The sequence below is a fragment of the Bemisia tabaci genome, chromosome 4 (genome assembly GCF_918797505.1).
Source record: "Bemisia tabaci chromosome 4, PGI_BMITA_v3".
NCBI classification, from domain to species: domain Eukaryota; kingdom Metazoa; phylum Arthropoda; class Insecta; order Hemiptera; family Aleyrodidae; genus Bemisia; species Bemisia tabaci.
The window spans coordinates 14,654,868-14,681,977 of NC_092796.1; the positions used below are offsets into that span (position 1 = coordinate 14,654,868).

The 27,110-nt window shown below is 39.1% G+C and overlaps 1 protein-coding gene across 7 annotated transcripts in view; it reads right to left on the bottom strand.

The window, feature by feature from the left end:
- LOC109034364 (protein O-mannosyl-transferase TMTC2) overlaps window positions 1-27,110 on the bottom strand; it is a 317,481-nt gene that overhangs the window by 258,544 nt on the left and 31,827 nt on the right. For 6 of the 7 annotated variants that reach the window (XM_072299402.1, XM_072299404.1, XM_072299400.1 and 3 more), the window contains 2 exons: window positions 25,710-25,731; window positions 3,670-3,819 (listed from right to left, as the gene is read on the bottom strand). In XM_072299402.1, coding sequence (XP_072155503.1) covers window positions 3,670-3,755 — 86 coding nt within the window. In that variant the 5' untranslated portion in view covers window positions 3,756-3,819; window positions 25,710-25,731. Of the gene's footprint in view, window positions 1-3,669; window positions 3,820-16,366; window positions 17,951-25,709; window positions 25,732-27,110 lie in introns of those variants that run through there. The other variant, XM_019047472.2, reaches the window with a different exon arrangement.

A 27,110-nucleotide genomic window follows, 5' to 3' on the forward strand; every position in this document is an offset into this window, starting at 1 on the left:
CCCCAACCCCCTCCGCCCCCCTCAGACCCCAAAAACCGCTTTTTGGGGCTATTTTTGACTATGCTAACGTCTTTTCCTCATAACTTTCGTAATTTTCGATAGAATTGAACCAAAATTTGTCAGAATCTACATCAATTAGCTTAGTTTTTGTAGAAAAAAATTCATTATCATCGGATAATATTTTAGCTTCTAGAAAAATTCGTAAAATTTTAAAAAAAAATCATTTTTCTCCTTTTTTCGCGCTAGGTGACGTATGGAAACGAGGACACAAACAAAAATTGCCTCTTTTCTTAAGGTATACATCCAATAAGATACAGAAAAAATTTCGTGTTGATCGGAGTGGTGCGCCATACTTAAAAACGCAATTTTCTAACCTCAAAACGGCCAAAATGCCACCATAGCCTCCTTTGATGACTAGGCGTGGAGAAATATGTAGAGAGAAACATCCGGTTTTATCGTCTCACCTCTTAAGTGATCCACTTAAGTACCTTGAGCCAAAATTTCGAGTTGATCAGAATGGTGCGCAACACCCAAGCACGCAATTTTCTAACCTCAAAACGGTCAAATTGCCCATTTCGGCACCCATTATCACTCCGTGTCAAAAAATAAGGAGAGGGACACCCGGTTTTATCATCTCACCTCATAAATTAGACACTTCAGTACCTTGAGCCAAAATTTCGAGTTGATCAGAGTGGTGCGCAACACCCAAACACGCAATTTTGTAACCTCAAAACGGCCAAATTGCCCATTTCGGCTGATTTCGGCACCCATTATCACTCCGTGTTAAAAAATAAGAAGAGAGACATCCGATATTATTGTCCTACCTCATAAATTAGACACTTCAGTACCTTGAGCCAAAATTTCGAGTTGATCAGAGTGGTGCGCAACACCCAAACACGCAATTTTGTAACCTCAAAACGGCCAAATTGCCCATTTCGGCTGATTTCGGCACCCATTATCACTCCGTGTCAAAAAATAAGAAGAGGGACATCCGATATTATTGTCCTACCTCATAAATTAGACACTTAAGTACATTTAGGAGAAATTTCGTGTCGATCAGAGTGGTGCGCAACACCCGAACACGCCGTTTTCTTGTTAATTTAGTTACTAGAATTTGCCAGTACCTACTCGGTGCACTACTACGTATTATTGAAGTTTGGAGGAGGGCACGCTTCTACGTGGGGGATGTGCGAGCCTCCCGATTTGAGTCCCAATTTAGTCGAAATTTCGTGTCAATCAGAGTGGTGCGCGACACCGGAACACGCCGTTTTCTAACCTAAAACCTCCCAAAATTCCCATTTTGGCATTCATTATCACTGTATGTCAGCGACGAGCCCGCTTGATAAGTGCATGATGCACATTTCAAAGTTCATTTTGGCACCCTACCGCGTAGGAGACCCGATCACTCAGCGAAACCTCTGAACTCCCAGGAATTATATGACAGTAGGGAGGCTCGCTCATCCCCCACGTAGAAGCGTTCCCTCCTCCAAACTTCACCCTCTACTGCATGGAATTTTTTTGCGACGCCGATTTTGATGAAAAAAATATATGTTATAGTAAAATGTAATTAAAAAGACACGTCTTTGAGCTTTTTTTGAAATTTCAATTTTTTCTTTAACTTTTGAAGCTTAAAAAAGCTCATTGCCATACGGCAACAACATGTAGTAATTTCTTGCCAGAGTATCCACTTGTTTCCATATGGCAACAACATACAGTGTAGGAGTGGAATAGTGATGCCAGGGCATAACTCTTGTGCGGGACTTTTGAAAAAAAACTAAGAAAAAAAGTTTTTTTGATTCTTCTAACATTACCAAATTCAAAAAGCATCTAATGATGAATTGTAAGCTCCGTTTTTGGACAGCACGACACATGATTGCGTCGGAGCCAGTATGTTGTTGCCATATGGCAACAGGAAAAGTGTTGGGCCAGAAGTTTGCCGGTATGTTGTTGCCATATGGCATCTTGCCGTTTTTGAGCCGAAAATAATATTTAAATTGTTTTTATTATCATCGGACCAGGAAATTTTCAATTTAGACCGTATGGGCCATAACTGTGATTTTTTTCCCGTCTCTGAAGGCAAGCCAAGTCATTCAAAACATCCTTCAAAGTTGGGCTCCTCGCGGCTACTCCTCAAAAATGGTCCCGTTGGAAAAACATGATTATTTAGTTGATTTGGCAGCTTCAGTTCCCCCCACCACAATTTTTTTTAGGTTGGTAATGCGGTTGAGTTCCCTATAATCCACACAGGGTACCAATATGAGCATTCCTGAATTTACTACGAATTAAATAATTGCTGTTGCCATATGGCTACGCGATGCAGTAGAGGGTTCAATAATACGTAGTAGTGCACCGAGTAGGTACTGGCAAATTCTAGTAACTAAATTAACAAGAAAACGGCGTGTTCGGGTGTTGCGCACCACTCTGATCGACACGAAATTTCTCCTAAATGTACTTAAGTGTCTAATTTATGAGGTAGGACAATAATATCGGATGTCCCTCTTCTTATTTTTTGACACGGAGTGATAATGGGTGCCGAAATCAGCCGAAATGGGCAATTTGGCCGTTTTGAGGTTACAAAATTGCGTGTTTGGGTGTTGCGCACCACTCTGATCAACTCGAAATTTTGGCTCAAGGTACTTAAGTGGATCATTTAAGAGGTGAGATGATAAAACCGGGTGTCCCTCTCCTTATTTTTTGACACGGAGTGATAATGGGTGCCGAAATGGGCAATTTGACCGTTTTGAGGTTAGAAAATTGCGTGCTTGGGTGTTGCGCACCATTCTGATCAACTCGAAATTTTGGCTCAAGGTACTTAAGTGGATCACTTAAGAGGTGAGACGATAAAACCGGATGTTTCTCTCTACATATTTCTCCACGCCTAGTCATCAAAGGAGGCTATGGTGGCATTTTGGCCGTTTTGAGGTTAGAAAATTGCGTTTTTAAGTATGGCGCACCACTCCGATCAACACGAAATTTTTTCTGTATCTTATTGGATGTATACCTTAAGAAAAGAGGCAATTTTTGTTTGTGTCCTCGTTTCCATACGTCACCTAGCGCGAAAAAAGGAGAAAAATGATTTTTTTTTAAAATTTTACGAATTTTTTTAGAAGCTAAAATATTATCCGATGATAATGAATTTTTTTCTACAAAAACTAAGCTAATTGATGTAGATTCTGACAAATTTTGGTTCAATTCTATCGGAAATTACGAAAGTTATGAGGAAAAGACGTTAGCATAGTCAAAAATAGCCCCAAAAAGCGGTTTTTGGGGGTCTGAGGGGGGGCGGAGGGGGTTGGGGGGCTAAAATTCCCCCAAACCTAAGTTTTAGGACACCCTTGATGACTTAAAATGGTTAAAATAAAAATCCGTTCACAAGGGCATTTTGACATGCTTATCCCGGGATACCCTTTGGAGACTTTAAACGCTCATAACTCCGTTTATACAAAACTTGGAGGTTTTACAAGTGGTTCCATTGGTTTCCTCGTGGAATTTTTCCTAACAATCATCCCTTTAATTCAAAATTTGACGAATTAAACGTCAAAATGCACTTTCAGTAAACAGATTTATGATTGATCTCTCTCATTGACTCAATCCACTGTGCGTCGTGTATTTTTGCCGCACTTTTTATGGAAAAATTCTACTCATTAATCTGTTGAAGGATTGACGTACCTGTCATCGTATACGAAGCCAGCGTTCAGCGTGTTGTAATACAGCAGGAGTCCGAGGAGGCAACACGTCACCAACACTTTGTCCATGGTGACCCATTCAGCACTGAGCAACAAAGATCGCGTCACTCAGCTGAGATGAGTCGGACAACACCTGCAACATACCAAAATAAACACTAGTGTCATACAATTGTTTTTACTCGCAGGAAAGCAAATTGCATAACCTTTCGAATGAAGGAACTCTGAATACTAGGCCCATATTGTTTTCACGTATAGACGTGGTACAATAGTAAATATGAGTTTCGTTTCGATCGACTTGTGCTTGAAAAATTCCGAATTCTACCGCAAGGGCTTACCGGTAAGATTATTTAGACTGCGTTTCACAGAAAGGAACCAAACCACATCGGCTACTGCCAAATTTAACTGGGCGAATTATTTTTTACGAGAGAACGTTTGTGCGGATTCCTTTGAAAATTTTAAGGAATTTGCTTGGTGTTATGAAGAAAATTCACTGACATTTTCACGAAAATCCGCAGAACCGTTTTAATGTAAAACATTAAATTGCCCAAATACATTTGGCAATAGCTGATGTGGCTCGGTTCCTTTCTGTTTAACGCGGTCCATTTGATCATGGCTTTTTAATATGTTGCATATCGACGGTGAAACTGCCAAACCACGTATCTCGGTTTGCGACGTCGCAGACTTCCTGTCATACTTTATTTTTTAAATGAAAAACTACTTAACGTCCAGTCTTGAAAATTTCTGTGATTTTTCCTCTTCGTGCGGAGAAAATTCTGTGAAAATTTCAAGGAATGATATTGATTTGGTCTACTTCAAAAGAAATAAAATGCGAGCGTAGATTTTTAAACACCGCAAACGAGATACGTGGTTTGGTAGTTTCACCGTCGATATTTGATTGATTAAAAAAGTTCAAAGTACTTGATAAGATGAGATAAGACAATCACAATTTTAAAACCACCTAATGCGACAAAAAATAAAAAAAAAATTTAACCACGAGGACAGCATTACAATGTACAAGCAATAATCGCACCGTACAGAATCAGGTAAGAATTTTCAAAAATGATAAGCCCAGATACAGCCGACAGTTTTCTTGAAGCCTGAAAGCCTCGGCATACCGTTCTCGCTGTTTCCCGCAGTATTTTTCCTTGGCGTTTCGTAAATTAAATATTTCTTACTTTTAGAGGCTCTTCAATTTCCAGCGGCTCCGAGTCCGCTCATTGTGCTCTCAATTTGAATGGGGAGTCTGTTAGTGCCGATAGCGGTGCGTCTCGGAAATTACTGCGTTTCTAACCTCTGCAGGCTTTTAAAGATGAGAGATAATTGAACCGTTCATTTTTGAAAGAACCCAAGCGCCGATCACTCCTCAACCTCGGATTTCCTTGATCGCGACGACTTCCGGTGCTTGTGAGTTTTTGGTGCTTACGTCATTTTAGTAATAAACTGTTCAATTGAAGAGGACCGCGAATAAAGGAGCTGAGTGCATCCTATCGTAGGGAAGATTGCGAGAGCTCTGCCTTCTCGAGAACCGTCTACTTGACGTTAAACTTTTAGTTTTTGGATAACCTTTTTTGGGAGCCAGAGCTAAGGAAATTTTCAAATCTGGAAAGACCATATGGATTATATTTAGCAATAAGTAACCACTGTTTCTGCTTCTTCCATTAAAGCACCTCACTGAAAAGGGAAACCAGTGGCACATATGTTGTTTCTAAAATTAGGAAGAAATAGTGGTTCCTTATTTCAAAATGGACGTATTTCTGCCAAACGGAGCTGTGTGCATTAAGTCATGAGCCCTGAGATCCGTGCGAGTATATGCATGACACAGCTCATGTTATAATGCACATAGTTCCGTCTAGCAGTAATACGTCCAAATGTGATCCATATATTCTAAGAGTTTCATCTGGGGCTAAAATTGAAGTTTAAAAAATTTAAGTATCACATTTTGACCTCCGAAAAATCTTTAAAGAGTTTTGGATTTTATACGTATTTATACATATTTATGTGAATTTTCTTTAATTATATGTACTAATAATGTGCGACCATTCACGGGACAAGGGACCTTAGTTACCGGAAGTATATTTTTCAAGAGCGAGATTTTTTCGAGATGGGTCGAAAAATCGGTTCTGAGATCCCGACGGAAAACGCCCTTTGTTGTGCCACAGTATAAGTTGTAAGTATGATAATTCATATTTATGCCAATAGGGAGGATAAAGTTGAGAGCAGATAATTCAACAATTTTGAATCCCAATGGAAAATAATGGTATCAATATATATGGCGTCAACCTGGCCTGAACATTGATCCATGTTGGTCACAATTCGACAAGTGGACCAATTCGGTAAGTACAATGCATGCTGATATCATGTTGATACCATGTTGACAAAGCGTTGATACCATGTTTGCGTCAACATGGTACTAAGCTTTACTCACCCACATTGTCATTTTCATAGGATCTTGTATAGGACCACCCCAAAACCCCACACATGACAGGCTCCATACGACTAAAATTAACCCAACCTCTTTCAGTAAACAGATGGGCTGTTTTTGAAAAGTCCCGATGTAGATACGACTGAGGTTCGCTTGACGATATCCGATCAATACGTAACTTAATTTTAGGATTTATTTTTTCAGTGCACTTTCTCTCGCTACCGATTACAGGTATTTTTCGATGCACCATAAAAATGATCAACTTCACAAAAATGGTTGACATCGAGCGCTAAAATTAAATAAAAATTGACTTAAACTTTTAGCCAAGATGCTTGATATATCAAACATCTAGGCTAAAATTCTGTTTTCAATTCTTTTGTTTAATTTTTTTTTCGTTTAAGTCGATTTTATACGATGCAATAATGTAAGATTACACTGGAAAAAAAAAAAAAAAAAACAAACACACACACACATTGGATCTAGAATCCGGACTCCAAAAAACATCGACAAGAAAAAGTACTCTCGATTCAATCAGAATCTAGCTTGAATCAAGAACCAAGCCTCTTAATTTAAGCGGATTTCGTTTTGATTCAAGCAAAAATCCGATTGAATCAAGAGTATTTTTTCTTGTCAATGTTTTCAAGAGTCTGGACTCTAGATCCAATGTGGTTTTTTTTCAGTGTACAGAAAAAAATAAAAAATCGTTATAGGTTCAACTCTAGTGTTCATTATTTTCCACAATAGAAATGGGTCATGTTGCGGGATCCCGCGGAGAATTGGACATTATCACCGATTCGCAAGGTGCGGTTCGAGGATGAACTCATACGTTAAAAAAGTTCCTAGCTTCCCCCGGCTAAGCCACGTGATTTTCAAGACGCAGAGGGAGATAGACAGCTCCGCAGTTGATAAGTTAAACACTCGGTGATAAATTATCCGCCGCGCAGCGTTGCCGCTCCGGCGTTAATCAACCGTGATCCCCAGGTCTGCGAGCCGGGAAATTCCGGGGATTTTCCTCCCGAGCGGCGCTCACGCAGCGCGCCGCATCTCAAGTTTCCCGCGGGATAGCGCTTTGAATATCCCCGGCTCGGGGAAGCGGAAAAGGTTATTTATCGAAACTTGACGGAAAATTGAAAAACTTTTTCTCGCAACATATTTTTCCCGGGGAAGTAAATTTTTTCCCCGACATGTAGCGAGTTGTTCGACAGAGAGATGATTGCATTAAATTTCGTGCGCGGGTTGAATGAGTGAAATTAGTGCCAAGGGAGCAGCTGCCCCCCGTCTCCCCGCCCGCCGTACTACGACGAGTGACTATTTCACACCGAGGAGCCAGATTTGGCGTTAAAATTGTACGTTTTTGGATCCCACCGACAGTGATAATCGAATGTAATAGTGAATGTTACATGATCTGAATTTAGCAAAGAGGAGCAAAGTATCAGGAACTTTTGGAAAAGCACATATTTGAGTCAGACTATTAGTGAAAAGTATGTAGTTTCTGGAATGCGTCTAAAAAGGTTGTCCTTCCCTTGTAACTTCAGTTTGCATGAGAAAAATCAAACTCAAAATTATCGAAATTTCTCCATATTTGTAACTTCTGAATCACTGTAGTCTCCAATTGCATACATCAAATCAAGAAAATGTTAATCCTTGAGAGGACTCATATTAGTTTTTTAGCCTAGCTCTTGACTTAAGTTCTTATTACGACCTTGCTTAAATGCTTATTCTTCCACTACGAAAACCAAGTTACTTGATTAGAGTAGAACTTGCTCTTGAATTTCTCGTCAAGAAGACTTTTTCTTGATGTGAGCGTATTTTCTTCCTAATGAAAGCAAATTTCTCCTTGGTGGGAAAGGAAATCTTCTAGGTAAAAAAATTCAAGAATACTTCTGCTGAAATCAAGGCACTTTTTTCTTGTGCTTATCTTAAAAAGTTGTAGTTAAGCTACAACTTTTGTTCACTTTATTGTATCAGTTCTATGCCATCTTCATAATTTAAATTTCTCAAGTTTCTTTACATATTTCTCCGCCACCGAGAAAAAAACTCCGGCCGTGGAAGTAGTACTTACGGGCTACATAGACATACCGTCCACTTTCCGGGTTCAGAGACCGATGGTTCGGGCTGTAGCACCTGGAGCAGCTGAAGCTTCGGCTCCAGCACCCGGAACTTACGGCCTCTGAGCCCAGAACGGACGGTATGTATATATAACCCGTACCTTTTATCAGTGCATTTCTGCTGAAATCAAGTTACACCGAAAAAAAAAGGATGCTGACTTAACATTCTGAATGAAAAAAAGTGTGCGACAACTCACATAAACGCTCACATAAACCACCACAGCAGTTACTATAGCAATGTCCAGATGTAAAACTAACTACTGTGGATGTTAATTCAGCATTTTGTGAGTTATCGTACACTTTTTCACATCCAGAATGTTAGGGAATGCATCCTTTTTTGTCGGCGTACCTCTTTCTAGTGTTTATCTTAAAAAGTTGTACCTGAGCCTACTATTGTATCGGTTCTTTGCCATCTTCATAATTTGTATTCTCAAGTATTCTAAGATATTTTCACGAGGACCATCCTTTGATTTTCGGGTGTGACGTGGCAGCCGGGGATTCTAATATAAATCCCGACACATGCAGTGTCGCGACGGTGCCGGGAGCAGGAGGAAAGTTTCTCTCCTTCGGAATTGCGGGCCCGCATTTCCACATCCACTTTGCATAATTTTACAACCCAAGTTTCTCGGTGTGTTTTGAAAACATTATATCGGCGACGGATCGGAATGCAGAGCGGATCTAATCCACCCCCGGACCCGGGCCCAATCCCGGATCAAAAATCTCCCGACTCCCCCGTGTCTTGCAAATGCCTTTTGCTCCCAAGACCCCGGAAAGTGAGACGCTACGCTCAAATTGAAACAAGGTGCCGAGTCCTCGCAACAGTTGAGGAAAACCTGTCCAACTTGAGACATTTTACTCGGTCACGGAAACTCGGGAAAATTTGCCGTGAAACGCTCCAGCCGTGGGGAAGGGACTTTATTGCCGAGGAACTCTCAATTGGACCGAGTTTCTCAGAACGGAACCAACCCACATTTTCGAAGAAATTGAGTTAAGAGTGGCAGGTCACTCACTTTATTTTTCTTGGTCCCGATGATACAAATGAAAAATTGCACCATAGGGAACAAGAAAAAAAAATGTAAAACAGGGGGAAAAGAAAAATGGGGAAAAGAAAAAAAGGGGAAAAAGAAATAAAGTGAGTAACCTGGTACTATGCAACCCGATAAAGTGTCCAGACATTTCAATTAAAAAAAAAAAAAAAAAAAAAAAATGGTCAAGAATGTTTTTGAGTTCCACTAGTCATTTATTTTCTACCGCCAAAATATGAAAGTCGAAAAAAAGAAATTAGTTTGTGAAAAGAGAGGTGAAAGTTTGTTTTCTACATTCAGCCTTATGCAGGAATAGAACTTCAAACGTCTTTTTATCAGTTCCAACTTATTGAGAGTTGGTTCCTTACTGATGAACTTGGTCCAATTGAAATACTAGTGCTCAGGCCGATTCTTGGAATTTTGAATGTCTCAATTGGACAAGACAAAACTAAAAATGCGATTGGTTACTTTCATCGCTCGCGAAAGTTTTCATTCTTTCTGTCGTGCCTATATCGGGCTCAGATAATCAAATGGTTGTCCAAAGAGAGAAGAAGAGTCCGCGTTGAATAGCAAAAATGCGTGAACGACTGATCTTTCCAAGCTTGCTTTTCAGCCAATCAGACACTCAACGACCACTTTTAAATTCCTCATGGAAAATAAACGGGAACTAGAAACCATATAGATATTTTATTCGACTTCAGCCGATTTTTCGGGAAAAATATGTGCATGGCTGACTTATTGAGGATTTGGCGTGTCTATTGATGTAAAACACATTTTACTTTCTCCAAAAAAAAACCCCAAGATTTTGATTTTTGAAATTTTAATTTTGTTCTTCTTAGAGATCGATGTTTTTACTGTCTCGCTGACTCGAGAAGAAGAAAATTAAAATTTCAAAAATCAAAATCTCTGGTGTTTTTTTGGAGCAAAAGAAATGTATAATACATCAATAGAAACGCCAAATCCTCGAGACGAAGAATTCACTGCACCGCATGATGCCTAATTTTTCCCCGTCCCTCATCTTTGAACTAAACATTACGTAACATTCTACCTCGAAATGTTGCGACTTCACTCTTTGAAATCTACGAAAATGTAAAATAATAATGATCTTTAAAATAATTCACAACAAGTTTCCAGTAGAGTCCCTTTATACTGAGAGTCAAGACAATTCGGCTCATGGATGTCACAAACGGGAATAAAGATTACAGAAATTGAAGTTTTTCGTGATCTTTGATCGGCCCATTCTCAAAAGCCTTTCTCCGTTCCTCCTCTCATTCCGTTTGTTCCTTGCCGAACCCGTAATTCCCTGGTCCATTCCAGATTATAATCTTTGCAATTTGTGAAAATGTAATCTTTATTCCCGTTTGTGACACTGTGGAGGCCTAAAATACGGGAACCAATCAGAAATGGATTCAAATTGTCTTGACTCTCAGTATAAAGGGACTCTAGTTTCCAGGAGGTACTTTGCTTAATCCGCTAATCATAAAAAATAAAACACGAGAGGAAACTAGGCAATAGGGCACGAAGCTGGTTGATTTGGTTAAAAGCCGTCCGGTCCATAGACGGAACAAAACGAACAACTCGGTATTTTTTGAAATAGAGTCAATGCTCGCAAGAAGAGGAACCTTCGACGGCATGAGAGTCATGAGACGCCCCCAAGATAAGGCTGTGAAATAAGGCGACGTCAGATGCTTGAATAAAATAAAGTCGCGCAGGGAAAGCACGAGGGGACACAAGGGTTTCGGGAAGGATAGAAGAGGATGTCGTTCCATTCTGCGTCACATGAACATGGCGAGCGCAACCAGGAGGAGGATATGCAAGCGGCACGCCGGATGATTTGTGAGCCCAGCTCAAATCTGAGCATAAAGAACGGAAAAGAAGCGATCTGAAACAGATTCAGGAAGATTTAGAGGATTGGAAGGCTTCCAGCCGCTCTCGACTTTCCAGCCACCGAGGGGGTGAAAAAGTAACCTTCAAGCCGCAACCCTTGGCTGGATTTCGGGAACATGCACGGCTACTGAAATATTTCCCTTTGATGGACGGACGGACGGGTGAAGCCAACAAAGATTTTCTGCAGATTCTTCCAGTCGACGTTGCCTTCTAGTTGAAAGGCACATTTCGCTTTTCTGGGCGAAAGAACGTAACTAACATTTCGGGGTGGCATGAAACGTAAGAAAGAAATAAAAGATAGGAAATTTCACGAGGCTATGAAATATTTCATATTTTTTAGGGGCTAGAGTATGCAACCCGCACTCAAACACCCAAAAATAGAATAAACTCACAATTTTTACATTTTGCAAAACATGAGAAGGAACCGGTATTTTTCAATGTCTTTCATAAATTTCTGATATTTCATGAAATACGAGGTCTGTTAGATTAGAAACCGGATTTTGGTCATAACTAGCCCACAATGCGTCCAAATTACGTTTTCTTGAGCTTTTCTGATAGCTGAAAATATATTTAGGAACGCTACGTTCACAAAGTTGAAAAATCCTAATTAGCTTCGTTGGTATGTGGCTTGAAGTAAGGCAACCTCAAGGGTGTATTGCGATTATTATGTTTGACCGAACTTGTCTCTCGTTTTTCGGTCTTGCACTACATTTTTCAACCCACAAGGACGATTGGAGTTTCGTCTCCATATCGTAGCCGTACACTAAAGTATTGTCACCGAAAATTATCCTATCCAAAAATGTAGGATCATTGTTAGAATGTTCAAGCAGCTAAAGGGAAATTGACATTTGGTTGGATTTTCGTTCAACGGACAACAATCAAGGGGCAAGTGTACCTGAAACTCGATGCGTGTCTACATATTCTATCAAAATTTTATGTACAGAGCCTTCAGAAATATTACTCTGTTCAACAAGCTCGAAACGACCATTTTCGAGCACTTTTGCCCGCACTTCTTCCTCGTGACAAATGTCAGTTGCCGTTGAGGGTCGATTCCCATGCTCCTCATCTTTGACGAACTCCTGACCAGTTTTAAATCGTTTAACCCATTCAAAACAGCGGAAACATCTCATACAATGATCATGGTAAACTTTTTTGGCATATACCAAAAGTTTCGGTACAAGGTATACCGAGTTTAAAACAAAATAATTTAATGTTGAATCTTTGCTCTATCAGCGATCGCATGATGAAAATCGCAACACGCACCTGACTTACTCGTATTTAAGATGACACAGAATAAACACTGATCAAAATAAACAAAATCTGTGAACGCTACGTTCTTAAGTATATTTTCAGCTATCAGGAAAGCTCAAAAAAACCTAATTCGGACGCACTGTGGGCTAGTTATGACCAAAATCCGGTTTCTAATCTAACAGACCTCGTATTTCACGTGAAATTTCAAGATTTTATTTTTCAAAAATTCAAAATTTCCAAACATATGTTACACTTTTCACGGAAAAGGGAAGTGTTGGGCACTTCCGACTGAGAATTTCACTGATTTCTCTTTCATCTACGCTCACGAAGCAGCAAAACTATGGACATGAATTGCGGGGTGAGGTGTAAATTTCGCTTTTTCCGGGCGAAAGAACGTAACTTACATTTCAAAGCTCAAAAATTCCTACTCACATGTTACACTTTTCCTGGAAACTGTTGGGCACTTCCAAATGAGAATTCTACTGATTTTTCTATCAAGTACGCGCAAAATTTTTCGAGTCCATTTTGCAGTTTTGTAACAGTTACGCTTCTTCGGCCGAAAATCGACGATTCCACGGGTTACTCAATATACACGCGCTGAAATTGGTCCTTTTAGATACTTTTTGGGTCCCGTTTTGACCACTTCCTCCTGCACAATGCCAGTTCTTCAGTAAAAATTCAGAGGGGAATCCTACTGCCAAAAATGGCGCATGTAAGTTGCAATTTAATAAAGTCAAAAAAATTGATTGTAACAATTTTCTTGACGGAGCTATCGCCATCGCAAGAGTAAATGGCCGACGATGACATCAACCCCCCCCCCCCCCTTCAATGAATGGCGTGATCACCATTTTTCCTCACTGGCTCCTCACATGATCCTGAGAGCGTGGCCGATTTCTTTTCCTCCGTCCCCCAAAATCATAACTGGAGTCTGGAAACAAATTCCATAAATAGATGTGGGCACCTTTATTAAATCGCTAATCTTGCTAACATTATCATTTTCATAAAAAGGTAATTTTATACCGAGCTGGACGCAATTGCACCCTCTTTCTTCTATTAAGCATCCAATAAATGCTGATGAAAATGTAAAAAGGAATAATATAAATATATCCTAATTTGAGAAACAGTTGTGGGAGTTTTCAAGATGATCACATTTCTGCTTAACTCCTCTTGCCCACATTCGAGATAGAAAGGGAGGAGGGGGGGGGGGGTTAACGCCCTTAAAGTTCTCAACACATACGTGCATGTGATTTTTCTGTCCCTCGCGACGGGCACGCTTATCCAGGAGGAAATCATATTATGAATTTCACCTCTTGACTTTAATGCTGGGGGGCTTGTTTTCCTATTTCAATTTCAATCAATATTATATGATTTGAAAATAAAAATTTAGTAGTCCTAGATTTTTTTTTTTGAAAAGAGCAGACTGCTTTTGCTTTATCTGCAGGTGGCCATGGCCCGGAACATGACTACTTAATACGCATTACCTTACCGCAAACGTCGAGCAGTCGTCAACGCCTTCAATTTTAAGCGGTATGCAACACAGACATCCACCGAGCATGAATAGTTGCATGCGTGCGGCCGTGCGGGCGTCGCCAAGAACGTAGCGGTATACCGCGTCGTCCGAGGTAAGTTAAATGTGCTTAATTGAACTAACGTGCCTACTGAGAAATGAGAGAGACATGATCTCTATACATATTACAGATTTACCGACGATGATCAAAGAAAGGATATATTAGAGACACCCCCCCCCCCCCTCCATCTGCCTACCCAAGCATAGCAAGCAACTTATGACGAATGTTCGCTTTATCGACGGCGGCGTGAGTCCGCAATCACATATCTCGTTTGCGGTGTCTGAAAATCTCCGCCGCTATGTTATTTTTTTGAAAGAGAACAAATTGACATCATTCGTTGAAGTTTTTGCAGAATTTTCTTCTCACAGAGAGGAAAAATTGAGGCATTTTTAAAGAATTGCTGTTGAGTAGTTTTCTGTTTAAAGAAAAGTATGACAGGAAGTCTGCGATGTCGCAAACCGAGTTATGTGATTGCCGACTTACACCGTCGATATGCTACGCTTTCCGAATTAGGGAATGCAAATGACAATGTTCGGTACATTGTTCAACCGATCTGAATCGAGAATGCATGAACCAATGAAATTCAGAGGAAAGTGAAAGAAACGGCTTAGTCGATTTGCCGGGAAAGATCTGCCATCCAACTGATTTATTATTAGGTTCATATTTTCGGAACGTATCACATTAGATTGCGAAAATTCGCCTACGAGCAAAAGATGCAGAGTTTACTTCTGAGGAGCACCACTATTCCGTCGCCTTACGGCCAAAGTATCACAAGCACCATATGTAACGTTTAAAAATGTCCGCAGTCATTTTATTTTTTACAGAGAAATTGTTCAACGAAGCTGTCCAAAAATTACACTGAATTTTTTTTGTGCTGCTAATAAAATTCCGTGAAATTTTCAAACAGATTCAATCAACAATTTTTCTGAAAACAAATAAAATGGCGGCGGAAATTTCAAGACGTCCTATGGCGCTTGTGATACTTTGCTCGAAAGGTGACGATTTATCGGATGAGACTGAGTGATAAGAGACATGTTGAACATTTTCGTTGTCAACTGACGACTGACAGATGTCGGGTTGGGCAGTAGTGAAGCAAATTCGTCAGATTGTGTATTGTCCGCTAAGCTGACAGCTCAACACGACGGTCATCGATCAACATTAGATGGAGAGGTATAGTACTATTGATTATTGATGATCTCTCCAGAGATAACATTTATACAAAAGAAGCATGAAGTCGAGTTATCTAAAAGATTCAGCCCCTGACTACAAATATTCTGTGATCATCCTACTTATTGCAAACCTGTTGCTTACTAAGTGTTGAAAAACGATACTTTAAAAACTGTAGCGATAAGTTCACACGCTATTTTCACGCGTTGTTCGACTAATTAATGAAGAAAACTAATTAGAGCCGAATGGAGCTCTTGAATGGCGCGCAAGTAATGTCTACGTTGCGCCTTCATTTTGGAAGTTATACCACGGAGAAAAATTGGAAAAATTTGAAATTTGAGGGTGCATTTCTCGCGAGAACTTCTCTATTTTTCCATTAAAATTCGTATATTTTCAGAAAAATATGTATTACCTATAAAAAGATTCACTGCTTCTTTTGCAACTATATCTTAGAGAGAACTCGGCTTCCCCCATGATCAAGCACATTACCCCACAGCATAGCCGTAATTGAGAAACTGATGTTACAGATGGGCTTTACTATAAAAGGTAAGCTCATAACAGTAGTTACAGCGTTGCCAACAGAATAGAGGAAACTGTAATGTAATATTGCAGAATTTCTGCAAATAACGATTATTTGGGGGGTTTTTTATGCAAAAAAAAAAGGTTTGTGCATAGGACAAAATGGATGTCGCAGTTATTACCTAACTAAAATTAAAATACAATAAACAGTTTAAAGCCTGAAAGTATTTTATCGGCAATGCAACATACTGTGTTTTCCGACCTTTGATAACTTGTAAAATATTGAATTATGGTAACTGTTAAATTTTAAGAAACTCTAAAAACCGCACAGTATTAACGAAAATTGGTCTAGTTGCATTTAATGTTGCCTTATACCCCCTCACGCTGCATCTTATACAGAAAATTTAATCAAAGTACCGCCTAGCCTTGAGATTTTTCCAGAATTTCCGATAGATTATGAAGAAAGTTCTCATACAGTTTCAAAGCAAAATTTGGCTTAATAATTTGTTGCAGAATAAAACAGGAGGGAAAATTGGACGTATTTCTATCAAACGGAACTACGTGCATTATGACATGAGCCCTGTTATGCATACATTCTTATGGGTCTCAGGGCTCATGTCTTAATACACGTAATTCCGTTTGGCGGAAATACATACAATTATAGAAAGTCTGATACAGTTAGGCTGATTCTCGCTAAAGTTGTCCAATTAGAAACTACGAGTGGATGACTTACTTGATTCGAACAACTGATAAAAACAAAAATCCAGGGATCACGCGTTCACATAATTATTTTTTTCGGACAACGCACATATTTTTTCCGCGTAAATTGTTGCTGGACAGCGACTAAATACTCGTCCCAACACTAATATAGAGAAAAATAAAAAAATCGTTTTTAAAGCAACAATTTCTCCGTCAAACGATTGTCACATTGCTTCAGGAGAGCATTTCCTTTTTGAACACCGACCGAGGTCTACCATTTTGAGAACCGTAACAAATAAAAATCCTCTCGGTTTCGAAGGTTGTTCCGGAGTGCGTACCGCAAATTAGAAACGACTAGATCAAAGAATTTTAAGGGTAGAAAATTCGAGTTGGGTTTTAAGCGGTAAAGCAGTCGTGTAATTTCTGGCACATTCGGTCAGATTACTTCCGAACTTTCGTCTAATTGTTTCTAGACTCTGCTCATCGAAATTCCTTAATATTCTCCCAAAAATTTACATGACACTCGTCACTCAAATTCTCATTGCCTCATGATTTTTATGCGAGGTTCAGCGAAAGCTGAGAGAAGACAATAGCGGGACGAAACCACGTCGGTTCCGAAATAAAACGAAACGCGCGGGAAAGCAGTGTGATCGCGGCGATCAACAGAGTGCGACTGAGGGTAGCAGCCTCCCTGCGTCGTCGAGTACGGAAAGTGCAGAGGGTTAACCTCCGCTAAAAAAGTTAAACGTCCTCCCTCGATGGCGCGGCGCCTGCGCCGCGCCATCCGCGAGCGGCAACCCGCAACCCACGTGTCCGATCAAAATATTTACTCCCTCGTCGCCCGCTGCACCGATGCATCGCGATAACTTGCTCGTGTCCGTTGTCTCGTGGGGGACTTGAGCAGGGCCCGAATTTTGTCCGGAAAGCAGGCCGCAACTTGAATACATTTTACAAAATTCGTGACTCTCCTTAAAGTGATTCGATGGACACCATGTTTTGTGTCAGAACGGCAAGCGATATATCGCATCAATTGGTTCCATTTTTTCAGCTACTCGTCATTTTTTTTTAATTTTGAGATCGCAATTCAGTTGTCAGGAGACTAAAGCACTCACTTACCAATTTTAACAAAGAAATTCAACGTATTAAAAGCGTGGCTTTTTTTAGAGAGAAAACATCGCATTAGATACTGATATCGAAACTGCACTCGAATGCGATATTTTCTCTCTAAAAAAACCACGCCTTTATTACGTTGAATTTCTTTGTTAAAATTCGTACGTGAGTGCTTTAGTCTCCTGCCAACAGAATTGCGATCTCAAAATTGGTGAAAAATGACGAGTAGCTGAAAAAATGGAACCAATTGATGCGATATATCGCATACCTTTCTGACACAAAATATGGCATCCATCGAATCACCTTCAAGTCTAGTAGCAGCCCGATTATTGAAACTTTAACTGGCTATATCGATAAGACAAGACATAGCCCTATCTGCACCGCGTAATACATCGATTTTCGATTCTGGTCGTGCCGACATAAACAACAATCAGGCTGCTGGTGCATCATTAGGGCCATCTGATAGGGGATTTTCCGGGGATTTTTACAGGGGGCGGTGCCACTGTGCTTTAATTATTGTGATTGGGTTACGAGAGTCTGCCTCTACCGTTTGTTACTTTAAATTGAACACTGAAAAAAAAAAAAAAAAAATTCTGATTGTAGAAGCCGTACTTACGGGCCATATAGACATATCGTACGTGCTTCGGGCTCAGATGCCGAAAGTTCCGGAGGTGGCACCCGGAGCAGTCGAAGCTATGGGTCCAGCACCCGGAACTTTCGTCCTCTGAGCCCAGAACGAACGGCACGTCTATATAACCCGTAACTTTTTTTCAGCAGTGAAGTAAAAATTAAATGGAGGGTATATTAAAACTTAAAAGGCGCAAGTTGTATAGCAGCTATTGGTGTCTCCTTTTCAGGGATTTCGAAAAATTTGCGAGCCTATTCCAACTTTTTAAACTCTTCGATTGTGTTAAAAAACAAGCAGGAAGCTCCAACGCATTGGCGTCGGAGAGCGGCTCTGGGGCAGTAGTTGTAGTCAAGAATGAGGGCCTAGACACATTTTGTCATTGATGTACAATCCGACAACTGTCGATTCATGTTTTGTAACTTAGCAGATTTACGTAGCCGGTGTATAAATGTGTATTGGGCTTTGATATGGCGAATACATGGCATTATCACTTGTTGTATACTTTTAATTTTGAAAGCTTTGGAGGTCCGCTTCCTAAAAAATCTCTGGTTGATAAGTCGTTTAGCGAGGCTGCAAAAAATTTGCATTTTTATATCTGAAAGTGTAGGTATTGGTTTTTTGTATAATTGTTTTTTTGGATTGCTGGAAAAGTAACGCATACTTCTATAATTTAGGACTGAGTCAGGGAAATATAAGGTTCGTTAAATAGTAAATATTCCTAGTACCGCGTGACACTATTGTTAACGAAAAGTTTTTGCAACTTGTCAAAGAGGTTGTTGAATGATCTTCGAATAACTTTTGATGAGCTAGAGGTAATGGTTCTATCTGCAGCTCGTGGACTTCTGTACGATATTGTCCAGAATCATCTAAATTTTCAAAAAGTGTCCGCTTGTTCGATACCCAATTTGCTCATTCATGCATACAAGGAGAAGCGCATGAAAGCTTTAGCAGACATTTTGGAGATGAATCAAGAATTAGATGAAGAATTTATGACTTAAATCACGGCACCTTAATCACGGGATGACCTTAATTACGGCAACTATTTATTGTCCATGAGATGCAGATGGTTCCATTTCCCTAGCTCATCAAAAGGTATTCGAAGATCAATTTCATCAGCCACCCGTACGAACCACGTTTCTAGTGACCCGTACTTGCTTCGCACGTATGAAACATACAATCAGAGAAAACAGAATTCATCTTACAATAATCAATAATCAGTAGGACATGAATCGTTGCGATGTATAATACGACATTATAATGCGGCATTACTATTGTAATTCATTTTAATGTTTAGGGGCATTATAAATCATTATTGCCACGTCGGAATGAAATGTTGTAGACTGAATTGAAAAGCATGTTGGCAAAATTTATTATAAAAATAGTATAACATGTAGGTACATAACATAAAGGTAATACAAATTAAATGATTAGAGCGTGTATATTTCATTACATTATAGGTATATTACAATCATTTTTGTCATTGTTGGAAATTTTGATAGTTTGAATTTTGATAGTTGATAGTTGATAGTTTGAGAGTTGAAAATTTGGTTATTTTATTTAGTTAAGGTGATTCGATAGACGCCATATTTTGTGTCAGAATGGCATGCGACATATCCCATCAATTGGTTCCATTTTTTCATTTACTCATCATTTTTCTCCAATTTTAAGTTTCGCAATTCTGTTTTCAGGAGACTAAAGCACTCACTTATCAATTTGTATATTTATATTGAGTTAAGGGTAGAGACGTATTCCTCACCGGAATTGAGGAATGGAGGTATTACAGTAAGTCCGGCATTAGGTTCCATTTCGACATCAGCGACGATCAACGCTACGATACTGGAAGCCAGTCTTCCGATATTAAAGCCCTAGCGGGGAAGAAAAAAAATGCCTAGATTTCGCTAAAAATCCCTAAATCCCCAGATTTGCTCAAATATACTTAAAAAATCCCTAGATTTTGCAAAAAGCGCCATTTTTTTATGAAGAATCATGATGTCATTCGATGTAGCGATTTGCAATATTTAAATCTGATTGGCTCGTTTGAATTTTGGCGCTCTCTGAAAGCAGTGCTAATCCAGACCAATAAAATGAAAGAATATTAGTTGATTTCTTATTATTAACAGGTTGAATGCAGTTGAATGTCAAGTACATCGAAGGACGCAATCGTTTTAATTTCCGGCTTATTTGCGGGGAAAATAGTGTTGCCAAAAAGGCCTACAAAATATAGATGAAAAAATGTTTTCGATTGTCGAAGCTAGAATTGAGGTTAAAAAGTTGATTTTTGGTAACTTTACCTCATAAAAAAAAAAATCCCTAGATTTCCTGAAAAATCCCTAAATCCCTGGAAATTCCGGAAAATCCCTAAATCTAGGAATAAACTCTTAGACATCGGATGGCTGTTGGAAGCATTAGAGTCAACATTTGAAACGCTGCTGCAGAATTTGCCGGGAGTATAATCGAGTGTTGAAAGTCAGTAGAATTGAACAATGTAATAATTGCTTTCCGAAATAAGCGTTATAATAAAAAAACAACGAATCTGAACTGTTAATACTGGAACACACCTTCTGTAAATGTACCTTGCGAGAGATAAGTAAAAAAATAGATGTACTGGAGGAGAAGTGCTTCTCCACAGAGTTTGAAGAAGGAAAAAAAATGCCCAAATTTACTTACTTCAGCATTTTCGGCAAAATCACTGCAATTTCCGAACCTTTTTCTGGCCAGGGGCCAAAATTAAATGATTATGAAGGGCCACTTAGATGTTGTAGATAAAAATAGGACTGTTGAAAAATTCGCCGTTTTCAATAAATATGTACCCGGAATGGAAGACATCTAGGGGAAAATTGTTACGATTTTCCGATGCAAATATTTTCCTACAATCTATTTTCCTGCGTTTTGGGATTATACGTACTAAGCAGGCTAAGGGCCCGTTCGCCAAAACTAATCGGAACTGTATGAATGAATTGCTCCTTTTAAAAATCAAAACAATATCGAATTGCGATATATTACACAGTTAAGATAGGGCTATGTCCTGTCGTAAGCGGCGACATAAAGTCGATATCATTTCAATAATCGCCCCAATGGCCACGATAGTTGTTAGACGTTTACGGTTTCCCTGGTAACCTTTGTTTGCTATCAGCTGATATCGAGTAAATGACTAGGAAGCTCTAACCCAGTGGTTAAAGCTTCCTTAACCGCGAAAACTTTAAAATTCAAATTTTCAAATTTTGAACGTAAAGTACATTTTTTCCATCACGAGATAAAAGCACAAACAAGTTTTGAATTGTTGACTGTATCACCATGATTCCAAAAATACAATACACAACATAGCATTGACTAACAATAAAACAGTATGCAATAAAATAAAGTCATGACAAGGAACATAGCCGAAAATGGCGCCGATTCCCATCAACCAACGCGCGGTCTCTACAATGTAACATGCTGCATTGATACTCCCCAGCTGGGACCGTCCGGAATAGCAGCTCTAGTGCAAGCACCAGAGCCGCTAAAAATTAAACGAAAACTGATCAAAGGACCTCCTAACAATTTTTTGTGGATATTTGTGAAAAAAGAGCATTCTAAGAGACTTTAAGAATTGTTTTTTTTTTAATACGAATAAAACATGAACAGAGATTTGCAACATTGCACTGGGAGACATACACAGTTTTTGACTGAAGCCATCAATTTATTAAGAGGCGGTGGGATTGGACCTGTAATCCGACCTAGTCAGAAAATTACTGCGACGTTCATCAATCATCATCAGCTGAAAAATAACTTTTATTCACGAAAGTAACTTTCTTCACTAAGACAACTTCACTGCACGGTACAGTGTGTCAAAACCCCAATCTACCTGCTCAAAACCTCTTCACGTCTATTTTGTTCGGATAACCACCAACTTTTGCACAGGCATTAGTGTAAGCTCGAAGAGGGTTCACCTAAAATTTCAAAACTTAGTCATCAAAAGTTTCAAAATGGCGGCCATCTAAAAATCCTATTTATCTAATGTAAAAATCTTAAAAATTTCAACTAATTTTTAGGCACCATATGTGACCTAATTAACTCCAAAAATTAGTTAAATTTTGTTTATCGATCCAAAATACGTCCTAGGAGACGTCTTGGGCTTATGCATTCCACTTCAAAATGGTAAATTTCTCATTCGGCCATTCGAAGAAATATGAATTATCAATCGGATTTTTGCTTTAATCAAGAACCAAGCCTCTTCATTTGAGCGGATTTCCTTTTGATTTAAGCAAAAATCCGATTGAAGCAAGAGTATTTTTACTTGTTAATGTTTTCAAGTGTCTGAACTCTAGATCCAAGCGACTTTTTTTTTTCATTGTTGAATTAGAAAGAACATAACAACAGTTCACTTTTTGCGATGACCGAAGGTTCCCATGAATAACAGTTTCAAAATAACGGCCGTCATGATGGCGGGAAATTGGTATCTTGCAAGATGTTGACTACATTGCGCATTCTCCTCACATTTTCTTGATTTTTCATAAAATTTAAATACAATTTCCTGAATTTGGCTACGAATGAATAGACACTAGTTTGACTTCACAAGCCGACATTTACGGTGACCTGAATAAATAGTTTCTCTTTTGAACGTGCTCAACTGCATATGGTTGAAAATTCTTGCGTGACAGACTTGGAATTTTCTGATCCATGATATTCCGACATTTTCCGGTTTTTACTGACGGTAGAGCCCCGCAATACGCATCTTAATTGAATCAGCGAGTTCGAAAACACACAAACTCGGGTTTTTTTTCGATTTTCACTTTTTTACGGTTTAGTAACACTTATGGAATGGATAGAAGCATCTGCACGCAAAAGGAAATTTTGAACTTGCAATCGGAAGTGCCCAGAACAGCGACGGGAAAAGGGAAAAATCGAAGTATTTCATTGGAAATACCAATTTTTGGTCATTTCAAGGGAAACGGGTGACCATCCGATCTTGCGGTTTTCTTTTTTCGGTTCAGTTTACCTTGTACCAACAAGCTATAAAAATATTCAAGCGTTATTCAGGTCAAAACATGTAAATTTTTCAGGGCAGACTATGAAAAATCAGTGTCTGAAAGTCTATGAGAACGAAAACACACCAACTCGGAAATTTTTAAACGCTTAATTCTCTGTCATCAAACATGATGTATCGATTTCAACTTGGTGCTGTACAAAGTCTCTAAGATACTTGTCCTTTGGCACCAAAAAGCTTTTTCTTAAACTAACTTCTTCGCCCGCTGCGCAGTTTTAGGTATTTCCTGAACAATTTTTTTTCTTCGAGTTGGTGTGTTTTCGAACTCACTGATTCAATTAACAACGATTCAAAAACTCGGACAGTGTTTTATTGTTTCCAGAAAAAAAGAAAATAACAGATATAAAACGAATGGAAATATCGCGTCGATGTTCTCCGTGATTTAACTGAAAACCATCGAGAAAATCCCAGGAAACTTTTCAGAAAAACCTGTGAGTGGCTTTTCAAAAAGATGTCTTTAAAAATTAAACAGAAGTAAAGATGTGCAACGTTGCAATCGGAGATAAATACGCTTTTTCTCGCGCGAGCGGTAAATATTCGAATTCATTTACGGCTGTCGCAACGAGATAACTATTCGACCACGGGTGTACCCATGTTGCCGCTAGCCGGATTGAAGGCGCGTCACACTACGCAGATGATTCGACCGCGTTTCCTTTACTTCCTTAACTTCCTTTCTTTCCTGGCCGACGCGACACTAAAATCGCCGCAAAATTGAGACTCCGCTATGCCTCGTCATTCTTGACTTTCTGCCCCGTTTTTACAAAAATTGGAAGCAAATTATATATCTTGATCGCAACCATTCAAAAACTCAGATTGTATTTTATTTTTTCAGTTAAAATAAGAAAAGAAAAGAAAAAAGGAGAAGAAACGAATGAAAATTCTGTATCGAAATATTCTGTGATTTTGTTTGAAATCGTTTAGGTATATTCCTGGAAGCTTTTCAGATGCCAGTGTGTAGCTTTTAAAAGAAATGAATTTATAATCGAACATGAGAGGCGGTGTACAGCGTTACAATCTGAGATAATTACGGTCACTATTTTTGCCTATCAGCCCCGTTTTAATTTTAATTTAAGAAAAAATATGCATCTTAATTGCATCGACTCAGAAACTTAGACCGTGTTTAATTTCTTTTAGTTTAAAAGAAAAAGATATGAAAAGAATTTTACGGGATGTCGACTATTTCATTGCAGATTTTTTTATGTATTCCTTATTTTTCCTGGAATTTTAAATAAAATTTTTTAGATTAAGACCGCGAATAAATTGACACTCGTTAGACCTCACGGACCAAAATATTTGGATGCATGGAATCAAGTGTTTTACTTTTGTGTATGCTACACTCCATGTAGGTTAAATTTGGAGTTTCCTGATCCGTGACCGCATTTCGTGATATTTTCCTGATGACATCAAAATTCCGGGTGTTTTTCGTTGTTTTTTTTTCTGACAGGAGACATAGTAATCTTGGTTGTTAACCGGCCGACTTGGATCAAACTTGGTGTTAAGGGCTTTTTGGCACGAAGGGAAGGAATCTGACATCGGAATGCAAAAGTATTGCACTATTTTCAATATGGCAGCCTTAACAAGGCGGGAAGTTATCATCTTGGTTTCTTAAAAGAGCGAATCTAACGGCAAAATGCAAAAATATTGCACTATTTTCAAGATGAGGCCCTTTCCGCCATTTTAATGGCAGCCAGATTTAAAATAGCACAATATTTTTGCATTTAATGTCAGATTTGTTCTTTCCGTGCCAAAAAACCCAGGCACTCTAAGTTTCATCCCAGTCGACCGGTTAACGACCAAGGTATCAAATTCTCGTCATTATGAACTTAAACTAGTCGTCATTATTAAGCGGTGATAATATGGCAACCTGCAGTTAGCCTACCCCCCCCCCCCCCCCCCATCGGGAATAACCAGGTAGACGTACGAGAAAGATGTAAAAACTTGTACCCAGAAATATCTGGAATAATCGCTGCAAACCACGCTTCGATATCTGGATCGAGTAACATGTCACGGTCGAATATAGACATTAAAATACCCTCAGAAATGAACGATAATCGGGGACTTAGTTCCCTCCTTCAATACCGAGAAAACGGTTCGTATATTCAATCTTAAATTTCAGTGCACGTATAGGCAGTATGGGGTCATCCAAAGGATGAAAACAACCTCGAAGGGACCCCAATTTGAAGGGCCCAAAATCAGGCAATATTGGGCATGGCTCTTCGTGTTCTTTTTCAAGCAAGCTTATTCATCTGAATATCGCGCAAAATACACGCTTGTTCCAGCGGTTTTGTAAAATCATAAAAGCTATTCTCATCTTAACATCGCGGCAAATATGCAGTTTTGCCGAGCGGTTTGATAAAAACACAAAAGAGTACGTGTTCATAATCTGAGCATCACGGCATTCATAAGCGTCAGTGATCGGAGACAGGCAAAAGCCAAGATCTGCCTTCATTTTGATTGCGTGATACCACACGCCTACTCCAGAGTTCGAATAGTTGCGAGCGTAGTTTCCACATTTCACTACAGGACCACCATTTTTCTTTTAGATGAACGGACAGCTGTTAGAGATTAACTCATCATTTTGGAGATTCAAGAATGAATATTATGGATACATACCGATTGCTGGCGACATGCACTCCTGAAACAGAGAAAATAACATTCAAGGATAAAATAGGGCAGAAAAAGATCAGATCAATGACAAAATGAGGGTGGGGTTGCAGCGAAGTAACGAGTTAAAAACCGTGGCCTAGAAATCTCTACCCTTTTAGATCCGTTCAATCTTTTTTAAATCAAGGGCGAGTCTTCGCCTCTGTATCAGTCACCAAGATAGCTATTTTCGTGTCTCGTCAATTAATTTCGATACTGGCTTCGGTTCAAACAGTAAGTTTTCCTGTGTTACACCACCTAACGTTGATCGGAAAATCTGGAATTTTAAAGCAAAAAGAAAGCTGACCTAAATATGTCGTTGTTACTGACATTATTGCGATTTTTCCAAAGATTTTCTTATGAAAATGAGAAATTACACAGGAATATTCGATAGTATCTGGCGGCAACCACGCGATTTTCCAGCAGTTCCGTAAGAACATCAACAATTACGCTAATTCTCCTAATTTTCGCGGCATACACGCGAATCCTCAGCGGTCGATGGAAAATATATGGGATCGCACAATTTTCACCCAATACAGGGTTGCCACAAAAATTTGGAAATGATTTTCCCTGACTTTTCCAGGTTTTCCCTGACGAAAAATGGAGAAATTCCCTGACGTTTGAGAACGCGCGCCATGATCGCACAGCCAAAACACCTTCCTAGCTACCATCGCACTAATATAGAGTCTCATTTGAAACGCGCTTAAGCTAAGGAGTCAGAAATTAATTGTAGAACATTTGGAAATACAGAAAGGGTTGTTAACTTTTTCTTTTAATTTTGATGCTTTTGATTTTCTTAAGCAACCCAATAATTGTTTTAGAAATGAAAACTTTTGAACGATTGTTCTTTTGAACAAACACTCTAAAAAAAGGGTCTTCCCTGGTGTTCGTTTCTCTATTTATCTCTCCCTTCCCAGGATTTTTCGAACACCTATTTTTTAAGTGAGCTACAAATGGTTTATTTTTCAAGAACGTTGATGCTTTGCGTTTGCAATAATCCTAGCCACTCGAATAACTTTAAAGAAGAAAATTAAACGGTTAGTGGTTAGTCATCGGTAGTAGTTAAAATTTCAAAAATACACACAAAAACTGGGCATTCTAATTTGCGTTGCTGTTGCGTTTGCGACCAAATACGGCTGCATAATTTAACTCTTGAATGCATCGCGAGATATGTCACTTCATCGCAATTTATACTGCGTTCAAAACCGAAAAAAAAAGATTTTAAGAAACTCGTGAAAATTGTAATGTTTCCCTGACTTTTAGCTGTTTTTGGTCATATTCCCTGACTTTTCCAGGATTTCCAAAGCACGTTTTTCCCCCTGACTTTTCAAGGATTTCTCTCAATTCCCTGACCGTGGCAACCCTGTAAAA